Here is a 14,655-nt window from a genome sequence, read left to right as displayed (position 1 = left end):
TTAAATTACAGTCCGGGCCATATCCATTTCTGGATATCGGTTTCGAGCTTTGTGATTGGGTGAGATCAAAACCAAAACAAAGCAAATTTGGCCGAGAGGTACTGGAAACGAGAAGAAGGTGATTATTTTTTTTTGTGGCGGCCATGTTGTAATGCGGTAGTAAGCCGAAACAAAATTCGCTAATAAAGACTGGACGTAAGATAACATTAAACATATTCATTTATTTCAAACATTCAACATGCATGTCTTGGACATTCTCGCATTCTGGTAGAGTACAGCGGATTCTTTCCAGCACAAATTCTTTGTAACGCTGTGGTCCTTCCACCAAGAGCGTCGCGGGAATAAAAGCTCCTCCGCCAGCCTGTTTGTATCTGGAGAACTTCTGGGTAGAGCTTGGCCTCGATGTTATCGTTGGTTCTCCGTTGATTTCCCTATTTTGGGTTACAAGAAAACCAAATTAATAAGGCTGAACCATATAACGCGCACTGATAACAATAGGGACGAGAAAGGTGTGAGATCGCGGAATCGGGACAATTTCATTTGTCTCCAGTATAGATCGAGAAAAGACACTATCTTGCTTCTCTCCGATTTTTTAAATAGACATGTATCAATTTCAGTCCATCAAGCCTTTACAAAAAAGTAACAGTAAGGCAAGAAAACAGTAACTTACCCTTCAATCCTGGTTATTTTGCCACATCGGAGCAAACCATGCAGCTGTACGTTTAGGAAGTGCTGAATCCTGCCGATCTGCTGCCCTTTGACATCTTCTAAGGTGTATTTCTTCCTCTGCGATTTGCTGAAAATCTGGACTTCTCGTAGAGCCTCTGGAATGCGTTCCATTTCTCGTGGAAGAAGACAAGCCAGTGCATGCGGGTCATACTTGTTGTTGTCTTCAGTTTGAACAACAAGCGGTGTTCCACGTGGAGCTTTGATCTTGAAATGATGATAATCAAGTCAATAAAATCAATCAATTTAATTAGGTCAGAATTATTATATTATATTATAAATACCACACTGCAAAATATTGAAAATAATACTGAGCACATGAAATGTCTTTTGTACACGATTTACATTTAATATAATTATTATTTACATCTGAGCCTACTAAGTATTTTTTTATGCTTTCCTTAATTCTTGACATTAAAAATTACACCTCTTACAGGATGTATATTTAAACCTATTTGCATGAAATACAGCCATGTACTGTTTGTACATTATATGCATATAGATGGTAGCACAAGAAAAGCACAAGTAAAATTTTGTTCTTTGTTTTCTCCTTTTCTACATGAAACCAACCCTTAAAATGTTTTCTCATGTCTCATACTCTCACAAATACTGGGTTTCCTGAAATTGCCAGCTCGCAGAGTTTCTAATTTAACTCAGTCAAAAACTGAAAACTGCTACATTACCTAGCCAGTTAGATTTTGAGTCACCTACAGTTATGTGAAAAGGAACAATCTTACCAAATCCTTATTATTCAAATCAGTGCACTGTTGACTTACCACTGTAAAATCAGTGGCAGAGCTTGGGCATTGAAATTCACCTTACAAACAATCTTACCCAGGGTTTTCATGGGGTACAATAAAATAAATATGAAATTGTACCAGACCTACACGTAAATGTCAACTAACATTAACTGACATAGAAATAAATCAGTTCGTGCTGCAATCAGCTTCTCTATCTTCCTCAATGGTGTCAAGGATACACACCTCTTCCTGTGTCTCTTGGTTCTGTAGCTCTTCCACAATCTCATTGTACAACAAAACAAGAGTTTCCTTTTTAACTTTGCTGGGCTGTGCTTTGATAGCTCCAAATCTGCTTGACAGAGGCTCCCTTGTCTCCTCATCAGTGAGCAGCAGAAGCTTTTCAGCTATTCTCCTGAAGATTTCATCTTTGGATGCATTCCTTATGTCTTCTACCAAAGCTCTGTCTTCTGTAGTTACATATAGCACTTGCAACTGGGTATCTGCTCTTTTTTTGCCATCAATGAAGTGTGTATGAAGCAAGTTGCTTCTGTTCCTTCTAAGAATTTCCTCATAATTTTTCAAATCACTGTCCAGTTCAGGGCCTTCCAAGGATGTTACAACATTTGACAACCCTCCTTGCAAATACCTTTGAAGGAAAAGCAGTGAAATAAACTTATTGAACCAACTATTGCATTGAGAATTGCTCTTTAATTTACACCACTACTATTACATACTGGAGCTGAATAGCTTATACTAAAATGTATTGTGTCATTTACTTCTCTTTTCGTAACTTTATGCACCATGCTAGCACTTCATCTACAAAATCATGCTTTCTTCTTGAGTCCAATGCTTCATCCTTGGGATTATGCAATCCAAGCAGGGAGAAAAGCCAATTTCTCACCTAAATATAAATAAAATAAATGAGGTATTTAAAGAGGAATCCAAACTACTCACAGATAGTTTCAAGCAGGTCTTCTGAATCAGACCAAATTTGTGTTTAAAAATTTTTAGGATTTTAGGAGAGAAGAAAACCAAGTAACCTGGAGATAAATGCTTTTACTAACTCTTAGCAATGATTCACAATGTTATGTACAAAAGGTAATGAGCTACAAAGATCTTTTTTGCCCTTCTTTAATAGCTTTTAAATGTTGAAGTAACTATAAATTAAGTACATGTATATCATTTGTGCCTGTTTCAAAATACACCAAAAAGTGAAACAAACAAATGTTTGCATACACTATACCTTGCTAAGATTTCCAAGATTTCTGAAAATCCTCAGCCAATCCAATGCAGTCATGGTGCCATGCTGCCACACTTTTGACTCCTTGTTTTTCTCCTCAAGGCAGATACTGAATGTGTTCATCCATGCCGTTGGCCTGATCTGAAATTCACAATGTAGGCTTATAAAGGTCCGATAAATAATTGTCATTTTACTTTAAATTGCCCGGCCACAAAGTATGGTTAAAATTTATGGTTTACACGATACTCCGATGGATCTCAACAAAGGAATCCGCCTGGTAGTTAGCACACTAACAGACTTTCAACATCCGTGCACTCGAGCAAAAACCTCGTGCACTCGATTGGAATTTTGACAAATTGAAAGCAAATTTATTCTAGTTTTTGAAAAGATTTTTTTTAGGAATCAAAAAAAATGTTGCATATCTGAAAACCTCAACAAAAGAGGTGTTACTCCTTGATCGAGCCCTCCGCAACAAGCACCTCCACCCGACTTTTCAACTGAATTTTTCTGTCTTGTCAACGCGACCGCCATCCATTCTATGCTTGTTGTGTGTGATTACTTGTCTTCTGTACTTTTGCAAGGTTTCATGGGATATGCCTTGGAAACAAAGTCGCTAGGGCTCGAATTAAAGTAATGAATGGGTTTCCTCGAGGTCCCACTACGACATCCATATTGGTGACGTCATCAAGTATCCAGAAATGGATATGGCCCGGACTGAATTATGTACTAAGAAAGCACACTGCCAGTAATGCAATGCGTACCAGTAACCTCTTTAATACCATCCCCACGGATGAGGATAACCAAAGAAATTTAATTCCCAATAAATTTCGACTGAAACAAACTTACTAGCAAGCGTTCTTCTCAACCTGATAAACGTTTTTATTACAGTAATTATCCTTCGAGTACTTTGATTTACAATGTAACAAAAAAAGTAGCGTATGGTTTTCGATCTAACGAGTAAGTCTTTATTTTTGTCTCTCCAATTTAGCTTTTTATGTACTGTCGCTACAAAAATAACCTTGGCCGCTTGATATTGAAAGTCATTTGTCACGTGTTTGGACCCGGGTTTCTAAAATTCGGCCGCCGCTTGTTGCTTCCAGCTGTGGAGGACTGGAACTTAACTTGTGGTATGTGATGCCTAGTTGAGATTGAAAAGAGTCCAGGTTTTCGCGCGGTTAGCTTTATCTGTGACAGCGGTTTATCTTCTGGTTGAAGGAGAACTGAAAAAAAAAATTATAAACATATAAATAACAAAAATAGGGATTAGAAAGATGAGTCAAGCTAGAAAAACTAATGTATATCGTTCAACTATAATACACAGCTTAAATGTTAAATAGCAAGCATCATGGACACATTGTCAACTGAATGAGGGTTATGTGGAATGGTTGTAGCTTTGCCTTCTCTCGCTAACCACAATTCGCTGCCTAGTTTGTTGCCCTTCCCCTCGTTTAAGGTATTTTGTTTCATTTTGAGATTCATTATTAGCTCCTAGTGATATTTTCCGCAGATTTGATTCGCTGTTGCGATTTCCCTGCTTTTCGGCCAGCGACATACTCTTGTGAAGCGCTCCAGACACTGACTAAAAGTAATTTGTACTCTGTGCCACTATATGCTTAAACAGTGGATAGCATTGAAGGCGCGCTCTGATGGGGGACTCTGAGTGGCTACTCAAACTCCGAAAAAAGAGAGCAAAGCGGGGTCCGTATAAAAACGACCAGGCGCCAATATTCCCCGGTACCGCTCGAGCAAGCGCGGTCAGTAAATAGTGTGTTATATGGCATTTGCACTAAACTTGTTTATTTTTAATTTTTCGGCTTTCGAGAGCCAAAATACACGGCTCAAGACCATTTTCACCGGAAAGGTTCGTATGCCAAAATCCTGGCCAAGCAAGAACCCATCAGAACACTCGGATTTACCTCAAGAATGCCTCACCATAAAAAAATAAATAATAACAATAATTTATAGACTTATATTGCGCAATCATCAATGTAAGATTTTTCAATTGCGCATTACAATTAAATGTTAAAAATTCAACCCTTCATAGATACATTCAACCCTACATAGATACAAATAAAATTAATAACCTCCGACACAATCTAACCTCGCTCCAGAAGATCCTTACTCAGCTGCACTCCGTGCATATGGCAAAGTTCCACGACATCATTATACTCCTTCATGGTCATCTTTCGGTAGCGATCCACCATCTCCCCCACCCTACCCCCTAGGGTGGATGGAGCCACAGACACTTTTTCTGGCGCAGTTCTCTTTTTCTGTTTGGCTTTTTCTTTTTCTTTCCGTTTTTGTTGTTTTTTCATGCGTCTGTCTTTTATCTGAAATACCACAAAAAAAGGTTACGTTGTGCCTCTGTATGGTGGCTGAGGGCTGCCAATGAAGAAATAAGCTCTTTACTTTAAATTTTATGTCACTTTATTTTCCATCATACATCTAGACTTCAATGAACCGTGTTCGCATACATAAAAAGCGACGGATCTTTCAGTATCTCAAAGCACCGCGCTCAAACAGTGTGCTTTGTGCGCCACTGTTATTGTTATTATCCAGGAACTCCATACTTTTTCTCACAAACCGAACGGTAACGGCAAAGAATGCCACAACAGCAATACCTTGTGCCAATGTTTTCATTGCACAAATAAAAGAAGGGTATTATGACCAAGAGTATAACTAAATCGCCACTTTAGTAGAGGCATACTGATGACGTTTTCTGAGGGTCTCAATGAGGTGATGGCTTTTATGGCTAATGGTTAACATCTTTCCGTTGTTTCCACTAGAAATGTTTTTTACGGTTACCTTTTTTTACGACTAACGGTTAAAATTTGTAAATTTTTACGCCTAGCGACTAAATTTTGTGGCCGTTTTACTGCTATCGGTTAACCCCATTGAGGACCTCTTTTCTGTCTATGGGACAGAACGAAAGAAAAAATTGAAGAATTCCCAAGACAATAATATGTCAAACACGGTAAACTTTCCCTTTCTGTATGACAGAAAGCACTGAGAATGGTCATTACCCCCGCAATGCATCCTGGTGGAGCATGCTAAAAGTTTAGTTCGCATAATTAGATACATGTAAGTCTTTATATTGGATAACAAGACTCATCGTCGACTTCTCCATCATTTGAGGGCAATAAATTGAGTGAAAAAAACAACAACCAGACTAACAAGGATTAATAATATGATCAAGTAAGAGCAATTTTTAATTAAGTGCCAAAATTAGTCCGGAATGCCTTGTTTTTGCTTTACTTCGCTTTGTGATTGGTCCAGAAAACTCACGCCACTCTCTCAACCAATTAGCTGCAAAACTAAAAACCGAACACGACTTGGTCGCCCGCGTTTTCCCGCGCTTTAGGCAGTCGGATTGTTTTTAACCTTGAGTTCTCATTGGCTCTTTAAGGTATTTTCCTTCTTCTTCTGATTGGCTATTATTTTCACTGATTTTGTTCAGATCACATGGTTTTCAGGGGGAATCATTAGTCGTCGTTAACAAAGTATAAAGGGAGGACTATGAAAAAAGAAGGATACTGAGGGTAGGGGTCGGGTCATTTTTACCGAGACACAACCAGAATCCTCAGACACCCGCAACCTCCCCTCCCCTTCCTTCCAGGGGAACAGTCCCATACCTCATCTTGAGTCAACTGGTCCACTTTCTCTGATAACTGAACAGGTGGTATCTCCAACAGGGTGGGTGATAAGCTCTCAATACTTCCACTACTTGTGGGTGACACAGGCCGAGAGTGCCGCAACTGGGGCTCAGACCCTGGCTGCTGTGCTATAAAGGCCACTGGTTGTACAGGAGCAGATGAAGGGGTTAAGGGTCTCTGTGGTGAGGATGAGGGTCTTTTTTGAGGGTTGGCTCGTGGTGAGGGTGGTCTTTGAGGTGATGGAGGTCTTTGTGTTCCAGTGCCAGACCATTTTTCGTTAGAGGGGTCATAAGCAGGTTCAGGCTCCTCAAAAATGGTTTCAGGTCTTTTGGAAGTTTTAGTGTTAGCAATTTGGACAATCTCTGCCGCTTGTTTAGTGACCCTTCAAAAGAAATGAAGGTTAAAAATTAATGCACCCAATTTGCCAGTTCATACCATAATCTCATCTAAATCAAGGCTGTGTAAGGTTATTTTTTTATTGTTCTTTATTCCTTTCTTTTTCCTTTTTTTTTTTGCTGTTGTGGAGCCTATGTCACCCAACACCTACGTTTTTGGAATTTTGTTCATGTACCTGTGAAATTCAGTGTTGTAACTGACCAGTAACAAGTCACTTTGAGGCCATGTCAACTTGCTGACCCCAATATACCACACCACATGTAGATAACTAATGGTGTCAGCCAGTTGGTTTTGGCAAGTTGACATGTCCGCAAAGTGGCCAGGTACTGACCACTGCTTTCTTAGTCTAACTTCTAATACTTGTGTGCTGGGGGACATTCAATGACTTCCAGCCTCTTGACATAAAAGCTTTACACATTAATTTTAGAAGTTCAAAGAACATTGTAATATTTGAATATTTGATTTGGTATGATCTGTGACTGGCCATATTAAAGAAAACACATAGTACCCAGCCATAACCCAACCCTTTAACTCCCAAGATCTGATGCATAATTCTCCCTTCTAGCTTCTACACATTTCCTTGTAATTTAGTTAAGAGAATTTGGTGTTAGATCACGATAACAACCTCTACCTGATAAGTTTGAGTATTCTCATAACCTGTTTGCTGGATAATGTTATTGGATATTATTGGGAGAAGTTTCATGCTAATCACTAATGGGAGTTAAAGGGTTAATCACATGCAAACCCAAAACCAATTGTGACTTTGTCACTGGTATTGGCTTAAGCTGGCAGCCAGTTACCTCATCAAAGTGTTTATTTCTTAGTTCTCATTTCCCCTTCTGATATTGCTCTTTGTTTTCATTGGCTATTGCATCTTTGATTTTGTTTGTACAAAACTGTAAATGTCCAATATAAGAGCACTCAAACAAAGCCAAACAGGACAAACCCAAAAAATTGTAACAGCCCTGGATATGAGCCACAAAAAGTATTTCAGATTTGCAAATTGAAACAGAATATTGTACATGTATGCCCACCTCTCCTCCAGATACGACTGTCTACCAACTGCCAGTTCTCTGTAGTCTAATGCATCACTGTTATCTCTGTCCAGAGCCAATATCAAATCCTCCAAATCAACATCTGTGAGTGGAATCCGCCATGATCGGATAATGTTCCTGAACTCCTGCCGTGACACCACCCAGTTCTTGTCTTTGTCAGCTTGAGCAAACAGATCCAAAAGGCGCATCCTTTTGCGATCTAAGTATTTTTGAATGATAGCTAAGGCAGCTGGGGAGGGATGGTGAATGGTAGGTACCCCCCTGTCTTCACCAGTTACTGTTGTGTCCTCTTCAGTCTCTGGGGGAGGAGTGGGAGCCTGGTGAGTAACAAAATGAAAATTTATTACAAGAACATGAATGCGTTATTACAGTAGCATGAGCCTCAAAGATAACTGATAAAAGGACTTGTGGCAGCTTTAAAATCAGTAAAAGCTGTTTCATAGTATGAACCCACTGTGCCAGTAACTATGGTAGATCCATGATATTAAAAACAATAATCATGCATCAACACAATAGTTGAAAAAACTGACACAAAGTTTCTCATTTTGTTGGTGGTATAAGTAGGGGAGGGGTGATTGACCTCCACAGCCATCCTTTGTTAAAACTTGTATTGAAAATTTGGAGCTCAGCCCAGCCCTGTTTCTACATTTCCTTTAATTCTCTGAGAAATGGTAGAAGTATAGGTAATAACATGATTTCTCTAGCAATTTGGTGTTAATAAGCAGGAGTAAAGTTTTCATAGACAACAAAATTGTACAAGCTGGTGGGGCAAGTTTAATTTTTAGTCTTTGAAAAATTTACAAGTGCTTTTCAACAAATTGCTAGAGAAATCATGTTATTACTTGTTTACATGTATAATGTATCTGAAAAAACATCACGGAAAGCCAAGAAACATGTAGAGGTGATTGTGCGAGCATAATCTTCATCATTATTAGCCTTTCTGCTCACACTATTACAAGTAGATAACAACTTGTAAGAGCTCAGAATATCCTTGAAGATCTTGTCAAGAATAAAAATATGCTTAAAGATCTTGGCAGGAATATAAAAGATTCTTGAAGATCTTGGTGAGGAAATAAAAGATCCTTGAAGAACTTGACAGGAATATGAAAGGTAATTGAAAATCGATCTCAAAAAGAATTTAGAGGTAGAGGATCCTCAAAGATTTCTCAGAGATCTTTAACCCTTTAAATCCCAAGATCTCAGTAATAATTCTCCTTACTGTCTGCCATACAGTTCTTATGATGTTAGTTTTGAGAATTTGGCATTGAATCAACTTATAATCCCCTTATTGATATTTTTCTTTATTCTTGTCACTTGCCTGCTTGATATTGTATTGATATTGTAAAGAGAAATTTTGTCTTGGTCACTTAAGAGAGTTACTCGGATTAGCATCTCAATAGGATCCTCAAAGGTCATTATGAAAATCTTTGAGGATCTACAACATAGGAAGATCCTTCAAATATTTTCACCAAGAGTAAACAGAATGACTTTTCCATAGATTCCATAATCTTATGTCTGGGCTGCTCCTGAAAAGATGTTTTATAAGAGAAACTGATCTGTTGCATGTTTTTGAATGAATTATCAGCCCTAACAATGTTGCTTGAACAAACTTTCTTTTTTCTCACATTAAATTTCTGTGCCTGAGGCTTGACCCACATCCTTATGGCATGTTTTGACTTATTCAGTTTTTGTTCTTAGTTACTCAACAAGGAAAGCTCTCACATGATTTACAACATATTCTTAAACCCCTCAACTCCCAGGAGTGATTAACAAGTTACTTCTCACTATAATATCCAAACATTATCCAGCAAACAGGTCATGAGAATATTCAAACTTATCTGGTTGAAGTTGTTATCTCGATGACACCAAATTCTCCTAACTTATTTACAAAGAAATGAGTAGCAGCTAGAGGGGAGAATTAACAATCTGATCGTGGGAGTTAAAGGGTTAAGTAACACACCTTTTTGATTGTAATCTCAGGTTTTCCTTTCAACAGTATTCTTTTCAAAACTCTTCTTTCAAGTTCAGTTTTACCAGTCTTGTTTTTAAGCCAGTCTTGTCTAAGCCCACAGTTGTTTAAAATTTCCCTGGTCTTTTTCCGTTCCTGCAACTGCTTCTTGTATCTTTCAACTTGCCGAGCGAATATGTCATCTTCAGAATCTTGATAAACATTCTTGTCTGAATGGTTTAATAGTCAAAGTAAATTAATCTTGCGGGGAAAAAACTTTCTTATTTTTAGTAATACAGTAATAATAAAGATACTGATATGTTTTGTAAATTCAATGAATCATCAGTGTGAACAAAAATTATGCCATAGCTTCTTCATCTGAGCTTAAAGCCGACCGGTTGATTTCAGAGATTTAGCCTTAACACTTTACTGGTTTTTATACAATTCAATTACTCCATAAAGTAATCGACAGACTAGAGCGGATTGGCAAGACTGGCTGGTTCAGATATTTTCCCATATAAACAATCCTACCTGGTTGATGGGATGAACTTTGAAGGCGAATCGTAACTTGACCAATTCAACTCAGATTTCAAGGGAACACACTAAGATTTTTACCTTAATATAGCACGCAGTAATAATCGTTCGCCTGATCAGACACTTACAATGAGGGACCCGTTACTTATCTACAGTCTTTTCTTAAAAACTGTGTTCATCGAGTTCGTAGAAAATTTAATTGCCTTCCTTGAACTTTCTCAAAAAGAAGCACGTATGCATGCACATGTACAGATAATGTTTTTAAAAGCTTCTTTAGAGAAATGATGCATTTATGTGCGTAAGACTGACCAAATATCCTGTATCATCCATGTCCTTACCTTTATCTTCTGCTGTCACATTCACTTCTCTAGCCGCACATTTTATGCTGGGCACAATTATAACTCGTCTTCTACTCAACTCCGACGATTCGCCCCATTTCCTAACGTTGTCACGGAATTTCTTCGAAGGTAAGAGATTTCGAACCTTTAGCGGTTTAATTCCATGCTCTTCGTATTGTTCGGAACCTGTTGCTTTCATAATCATTGGCTACGATACATAGATAACATAAATAAAAGTGCTCCAGGCCCTAAACCTAGATAGTCTTTAAGTCAATGTTGTCCGCCATCTTGGAAACTTTGTGAGTAACTGTTGTTACGTGTTGCTATGGACGCTTTGTGTGATCTGTCCCTCCCCTCCCCAATATATCACTGTTGTTTAACGCGCAGGCCTTCTGTTTAGACCAGCGTCTTCAAGTCAAGACTTCGGAGGATTCTATTAGGGTGCTCTTCGCTAAGTCACGACCTTTTCAAAGAAATAGCATTGAAAAACTGAGTTACCTTTTTTTCTTTCAATTTTGAAATCCAAACTAAGATATCGGACTAGCTCGAGGTCGAGGGAAATTTTTGATCGATAAGCTTGAGGGTCCACATGGAACTCTGCTTCAGTTCACGCCCTTGAACTAAGCTGCAAGCAGTATTTGATGAAATGCTAGATAAGCTATAATTGTTTAAGGCCGATGTCGTAAACCAGGGCAGTGGAAAACAGAGTTTATTTATGAAAATGAATCTTTCGGCTAATCAATATGTAGAGGATTAACAGTTTTTGCTCCGTCGCATTTAAAATCACTGTTTTAATTTAGAGACCTGGCTGTCGCGTCAGCTTACGTTACGTATTTTTTTTTCAGATAAACATTTATAACCTATCATAGACTCCTTTATCATCGCAATGACCACAGCAGCCTCTAATTTTTTTAAATAGCGGCGGTTATTCGTGGCGCAGCGATATTTGATACCAAGTGCTATTATGGAACGACAATTCATCATTTTTTCACTTAATAACAGTAAGTCAAATTATTTATTTGGTATTGTCGATGTCCGTCCTCGGTTACAAGCACAATATTTCGTACAAACAAGCAAACACACATAATGATTCTGAACAAGATATAATTTAAAAGTAATAATAATAATAATAATAATAACAACAATAACAATATTAATAATATCATAATGATAATAACAATAATAATAAAAACTAGTCCATTAGGGTTTTTAACGTTTGCTGCGTTTGTTCTCCTGTTTGAATCACGATCAAATGTTTCCCTCCTTCGGGCGCCATGATGATTTCATGCTTCTTGGTGCGCACGCGCAAAATTTTCAGATCGTTTCGCGGGTCTGTGTCCCTCACGATCCCGCGCGCAATCCCGCAGAGCGTGTTACACATGGACACATATTGAAGGGTGGTCGAGTTGTCCAGTGTAGACCTGATCGGATTTCCATCCTCGCTAACAATGACAAGTCCTACAACTCCTTTATGAGACTGGATGCGTTCCAGCATTTCTTCAACTTCAACTCTTTTCTCGCTCGTCATCTTGTGGTTTGTAAGACTGACTGGAACAACACCCAAGCAAAGTAGTTAAGAAAGGAAAACTGTAAGAATTTGCACATAATAATCGCCTAAAAAATGACGAAACATACAGGCTTCTCAGGTATGTTTTCTTGCCCAGACCCTCCGCTGCCAAGTACATTGGAGAAGTCTGGGTGAGAAGAGTCGCGTAATGTCGAGAAAATGTCCTAAATATGAAAAGAAGGTTTAATCAGTGGTTTCAAGACACCGTAATCAGCGTTCAGATTAAGGGTATCGAAAATTTAGATTTACTTGTCGACCAGTAGATCTAAATTTTAAATAACAATAATAATTAAAATTTGTTTAGTGCAAATAGCAACTTGAGCCTCTTTTTTTCCTCCTTATTTACCACAGAATAGTCCGATTCCTAGGGCAATGGCTTCGCAAGACGAGAATTATCGTGAACTCTGGCAAAAATAAAAGATGAGAGAACCTTGCTGCAGTTTGAGTTGAGAGCTTTTTCATACTTTCATTAGGAACTAGACAAATACTAGGGCGTTTGATGATAAGAACAAAAAATTGATTATCAATCTGCACTATGCTATGAACGTATTTGTGTGATGCTACCATATTATATCGAGGCCAGCTGTAAAGAAGAAAATCACGTCGATTGAATTTCATTGGGGATCAAAGAATAGCGAATTTTATCACCTTATGTCTTATTCATCATCCCATTTATTCTATTCTGCTTTCATTTCACAATATAGATCTTGAAATGAATCTTTACTGTATTTTGAAGATGTTTTGGAGCGTGCCATTAAATTTTACAGACTCGTTCCGAAGAAAAACAAAGGATACATAAATAATTTGATGCCGGCTTCATGAAACATTTAGTAGTCACTTTTGGGCGACTTTTAGTCATTTTGAATTCGATTGAATTTTTTATGTTTTTGGGAAATTTTTGCAGAAAATGTAAAATCTATTCAAACCGATCAGAAATGCTTCCTACTGGGTACCTTAGACAATTTACTAGAAAGACCAAAACAAAAAAATTAAACACGATTCGATTCTTTAGATCGGCGATCGATCTTTGTGTTCCGCTTTCCTCAAAGGACGTTATCTATCTCAGCCAAAATTAATTTTGACTATCCGATGGTATAAATCAGTATCGTCGGAAAACATCTTGAAAAGTTGCTAAATTTTTTGTTTTTCGTACACACCAAAATGCATGTTAACGGCGCATGCACTGTTAAAATGCCGAAACAAACAGACAGCTCCACCGCGTGAAACGGCGCCATTAACATTAGTTTTCTTGTCATTGGCCTTTAGATGGATAATTATCTAAGAAAATTTGGGGGAAGTAAGCGAAATTTGCCAAAATTATTTAAGAATAGCGTATAGGCATAAACTGGGTCTAGAATTTTAAGGGTTAAGGACAGTGAGGAACGGTTTACGTATATGATTTTAAACATACTAATCTCGTTTTTGAGATAACCTCTACGCGAGGAAATAAAATCTTTACAAACCTGTTGTAGTTTCTAGCCTGGCGAAATTAATTTTTCCAAGTAATTTAAGACTATATGTAGAAGCTTATATCTGCGAAAAGAAGGCCGGGAAATCTCTCACTTCGATATGAACAAATCTTTTGAAGCGCAGCCAATGCAGATTACAGCAGATAATCTTAGCAACGGCGGTATTCATTTAGTCAGTCGAATGAAGAATGAATTTGCATGGAAAAATACTGTTATCGAGCGAAAGTCAACTGTTTCATTGTTTTATGACAAAAGGAGCGAAAGAGGGTATTATTGTTAAGACTTAAGTACACACTACCTTTAATTTGAGCGTACGTTTCGCTTAAAAAGTCGCGTATCATTCAGACAGCAGTTATTAGTTTTCACTGAAAAAGCAACCTGACTGTAAAAGCAAATCTTATTACATTTATGTCCTGACTGTGAAATTATGTCTTTCGAGTGCTCCATCTTCTCTAAATGTTTCACGATACTATGTGATATCTGTAATCTTTATTTCATTTTATAAAACCGATTCAGAAATTTTTAATGAATTTCAGTTGACAATTAGTATCTTCTCTGAGTTGTTCGCTAATTATATCTATACCGTCTGTATAATAAGAAAATTTTATGAATCATCCTATGAAAGTATCATTAATTATTAATCCCTTGAGATAAAATTGCTTGTTTGTTTGCTTGTTTAGTTTTTTTCTTTCTTCTCGTGGGATCAGATGGTTGTACACGAATTGAAGAAGCGATCCCGGTTTGTTCAGTGCCATAGAAAAACTCATTTGCCGTTGTTTTCGCGAGATTCACAATTAATTGTTATATCATTATTACTTGTTGTCAACGCTTTTATCTTTTACATTTCATTGTTTCACTATTTCGTCTTGCAGCAGGAAATCACATAGGTCGAGTCATTCTGAATCCAATCCGATCTGCAGTAAAACGGTTTAATCTTCTCCTTTACGGCTTGTCTTATTTCTCGAATTTTCGAAAGGAAGGATGAAATG

The 14,655-nt window shown here is 37.8% G+C and overlaps 2 protein-coding genes and 1 long non-coding RNA gene across 4 annotated transcripts; all 3 read right to left on the bottom strand.

The window, feature by feature from the left end:
* Window positions 1-201: 201 nt before the first annotated feature.
* On the bottom strand, window positions 202-3,423 carry LOC149046190 (uncharacterized). The gene is made up of 5 exons (XM_089206966.1): window positions 2,710-3,423; window positions 2,243-2,367; window positions 1,710-2,112; window positions 671-933; window positions 202-431 (listed from the first exon to the last, which is right to left on the bottom strand). Exons 1-5 carry the CDS (start codon window positions 2,893-2,895, stop codon window positions 221-223), a joined length of 1,188 nt encoding a protein of 395 aa, XP_089063092.1. The 5' UTR covers window positions 2,896-3,423; the 3' UTR covers window positions 202-220.
* Window positions 3,424-3,564: 141 nt separating this feature from the next.
* On the bottom strand, window positions 3,565-10,948 carry LOC149046189 (uncharacterized). 2 transcript variants are annotated; one of them, XM_089206964.1, is made up of 6 exons: window positions 10,631-10,948; window positions 9,771-9,988; window positions 7,790-8,127; window positions 6,339-6,741; window positions 4,808-5,036; window positions 3,565-3,926 (listed from the first exon to the last, which is right to left on the bottom strand). In XM_089206964.1, exons 1-6 carry the CDS (start codon window positions 10,833-10,835, stop codon window positions 3,754-3,756), a joined length of 1,566 nt encoding a protein of 521 aa, XP_089063090.1. In that variant the 5' UTR covers window positions 10,836-10,948; the 3' UTR covers window positions 3,565-3,753. The 2 variants fall into 2 exon arrangements, with proteins under 2 accessions (XP_089063090.1, XP_089063091.1); XM_089206965.1 differs by having other exon boundaries at window positions 3,809-3,926; window positions 4,791-5,036.
* Window positions 10,949-11,626: 678 nt separating this feature from the next.
* On the bottom strand, window positions 11,627-13,838 carry LOC149046188 (uncharacterized). The gene is made up of 2 exons (XR_016186751.1): window positions 13,661-13,838; window positions 11,627-12,361 (listed from the first exon to the last, which is right to left on the bottom strand). It is a non-coding gene; the product is annotated as an uncharacterized LOC149046188 (long non-coding RNA).
* Window positions 13,839-14,655: the final 817 nt, after the last annotated feature.

This window comes from Pocillopora damicornis, chromosome 5, assembly GCF_964200805.1.
Source record: "Pocillopora damicornis chromosome 5, jaPocDami1.2, whole genome shotgun sequence".
In the NCBI taxonomy this organism is placed as follows: Eukaryota; Metazoa; Cnidaria; class Anthozoa; order Scleractinia; family Pocilloporidae; genus Pocillopora; species Pocillopora damicornis.
Note: the sequence above shows the minus strand (reverse complement) of the source record. Positions and strands in the feature narration are given on the sequence as shown.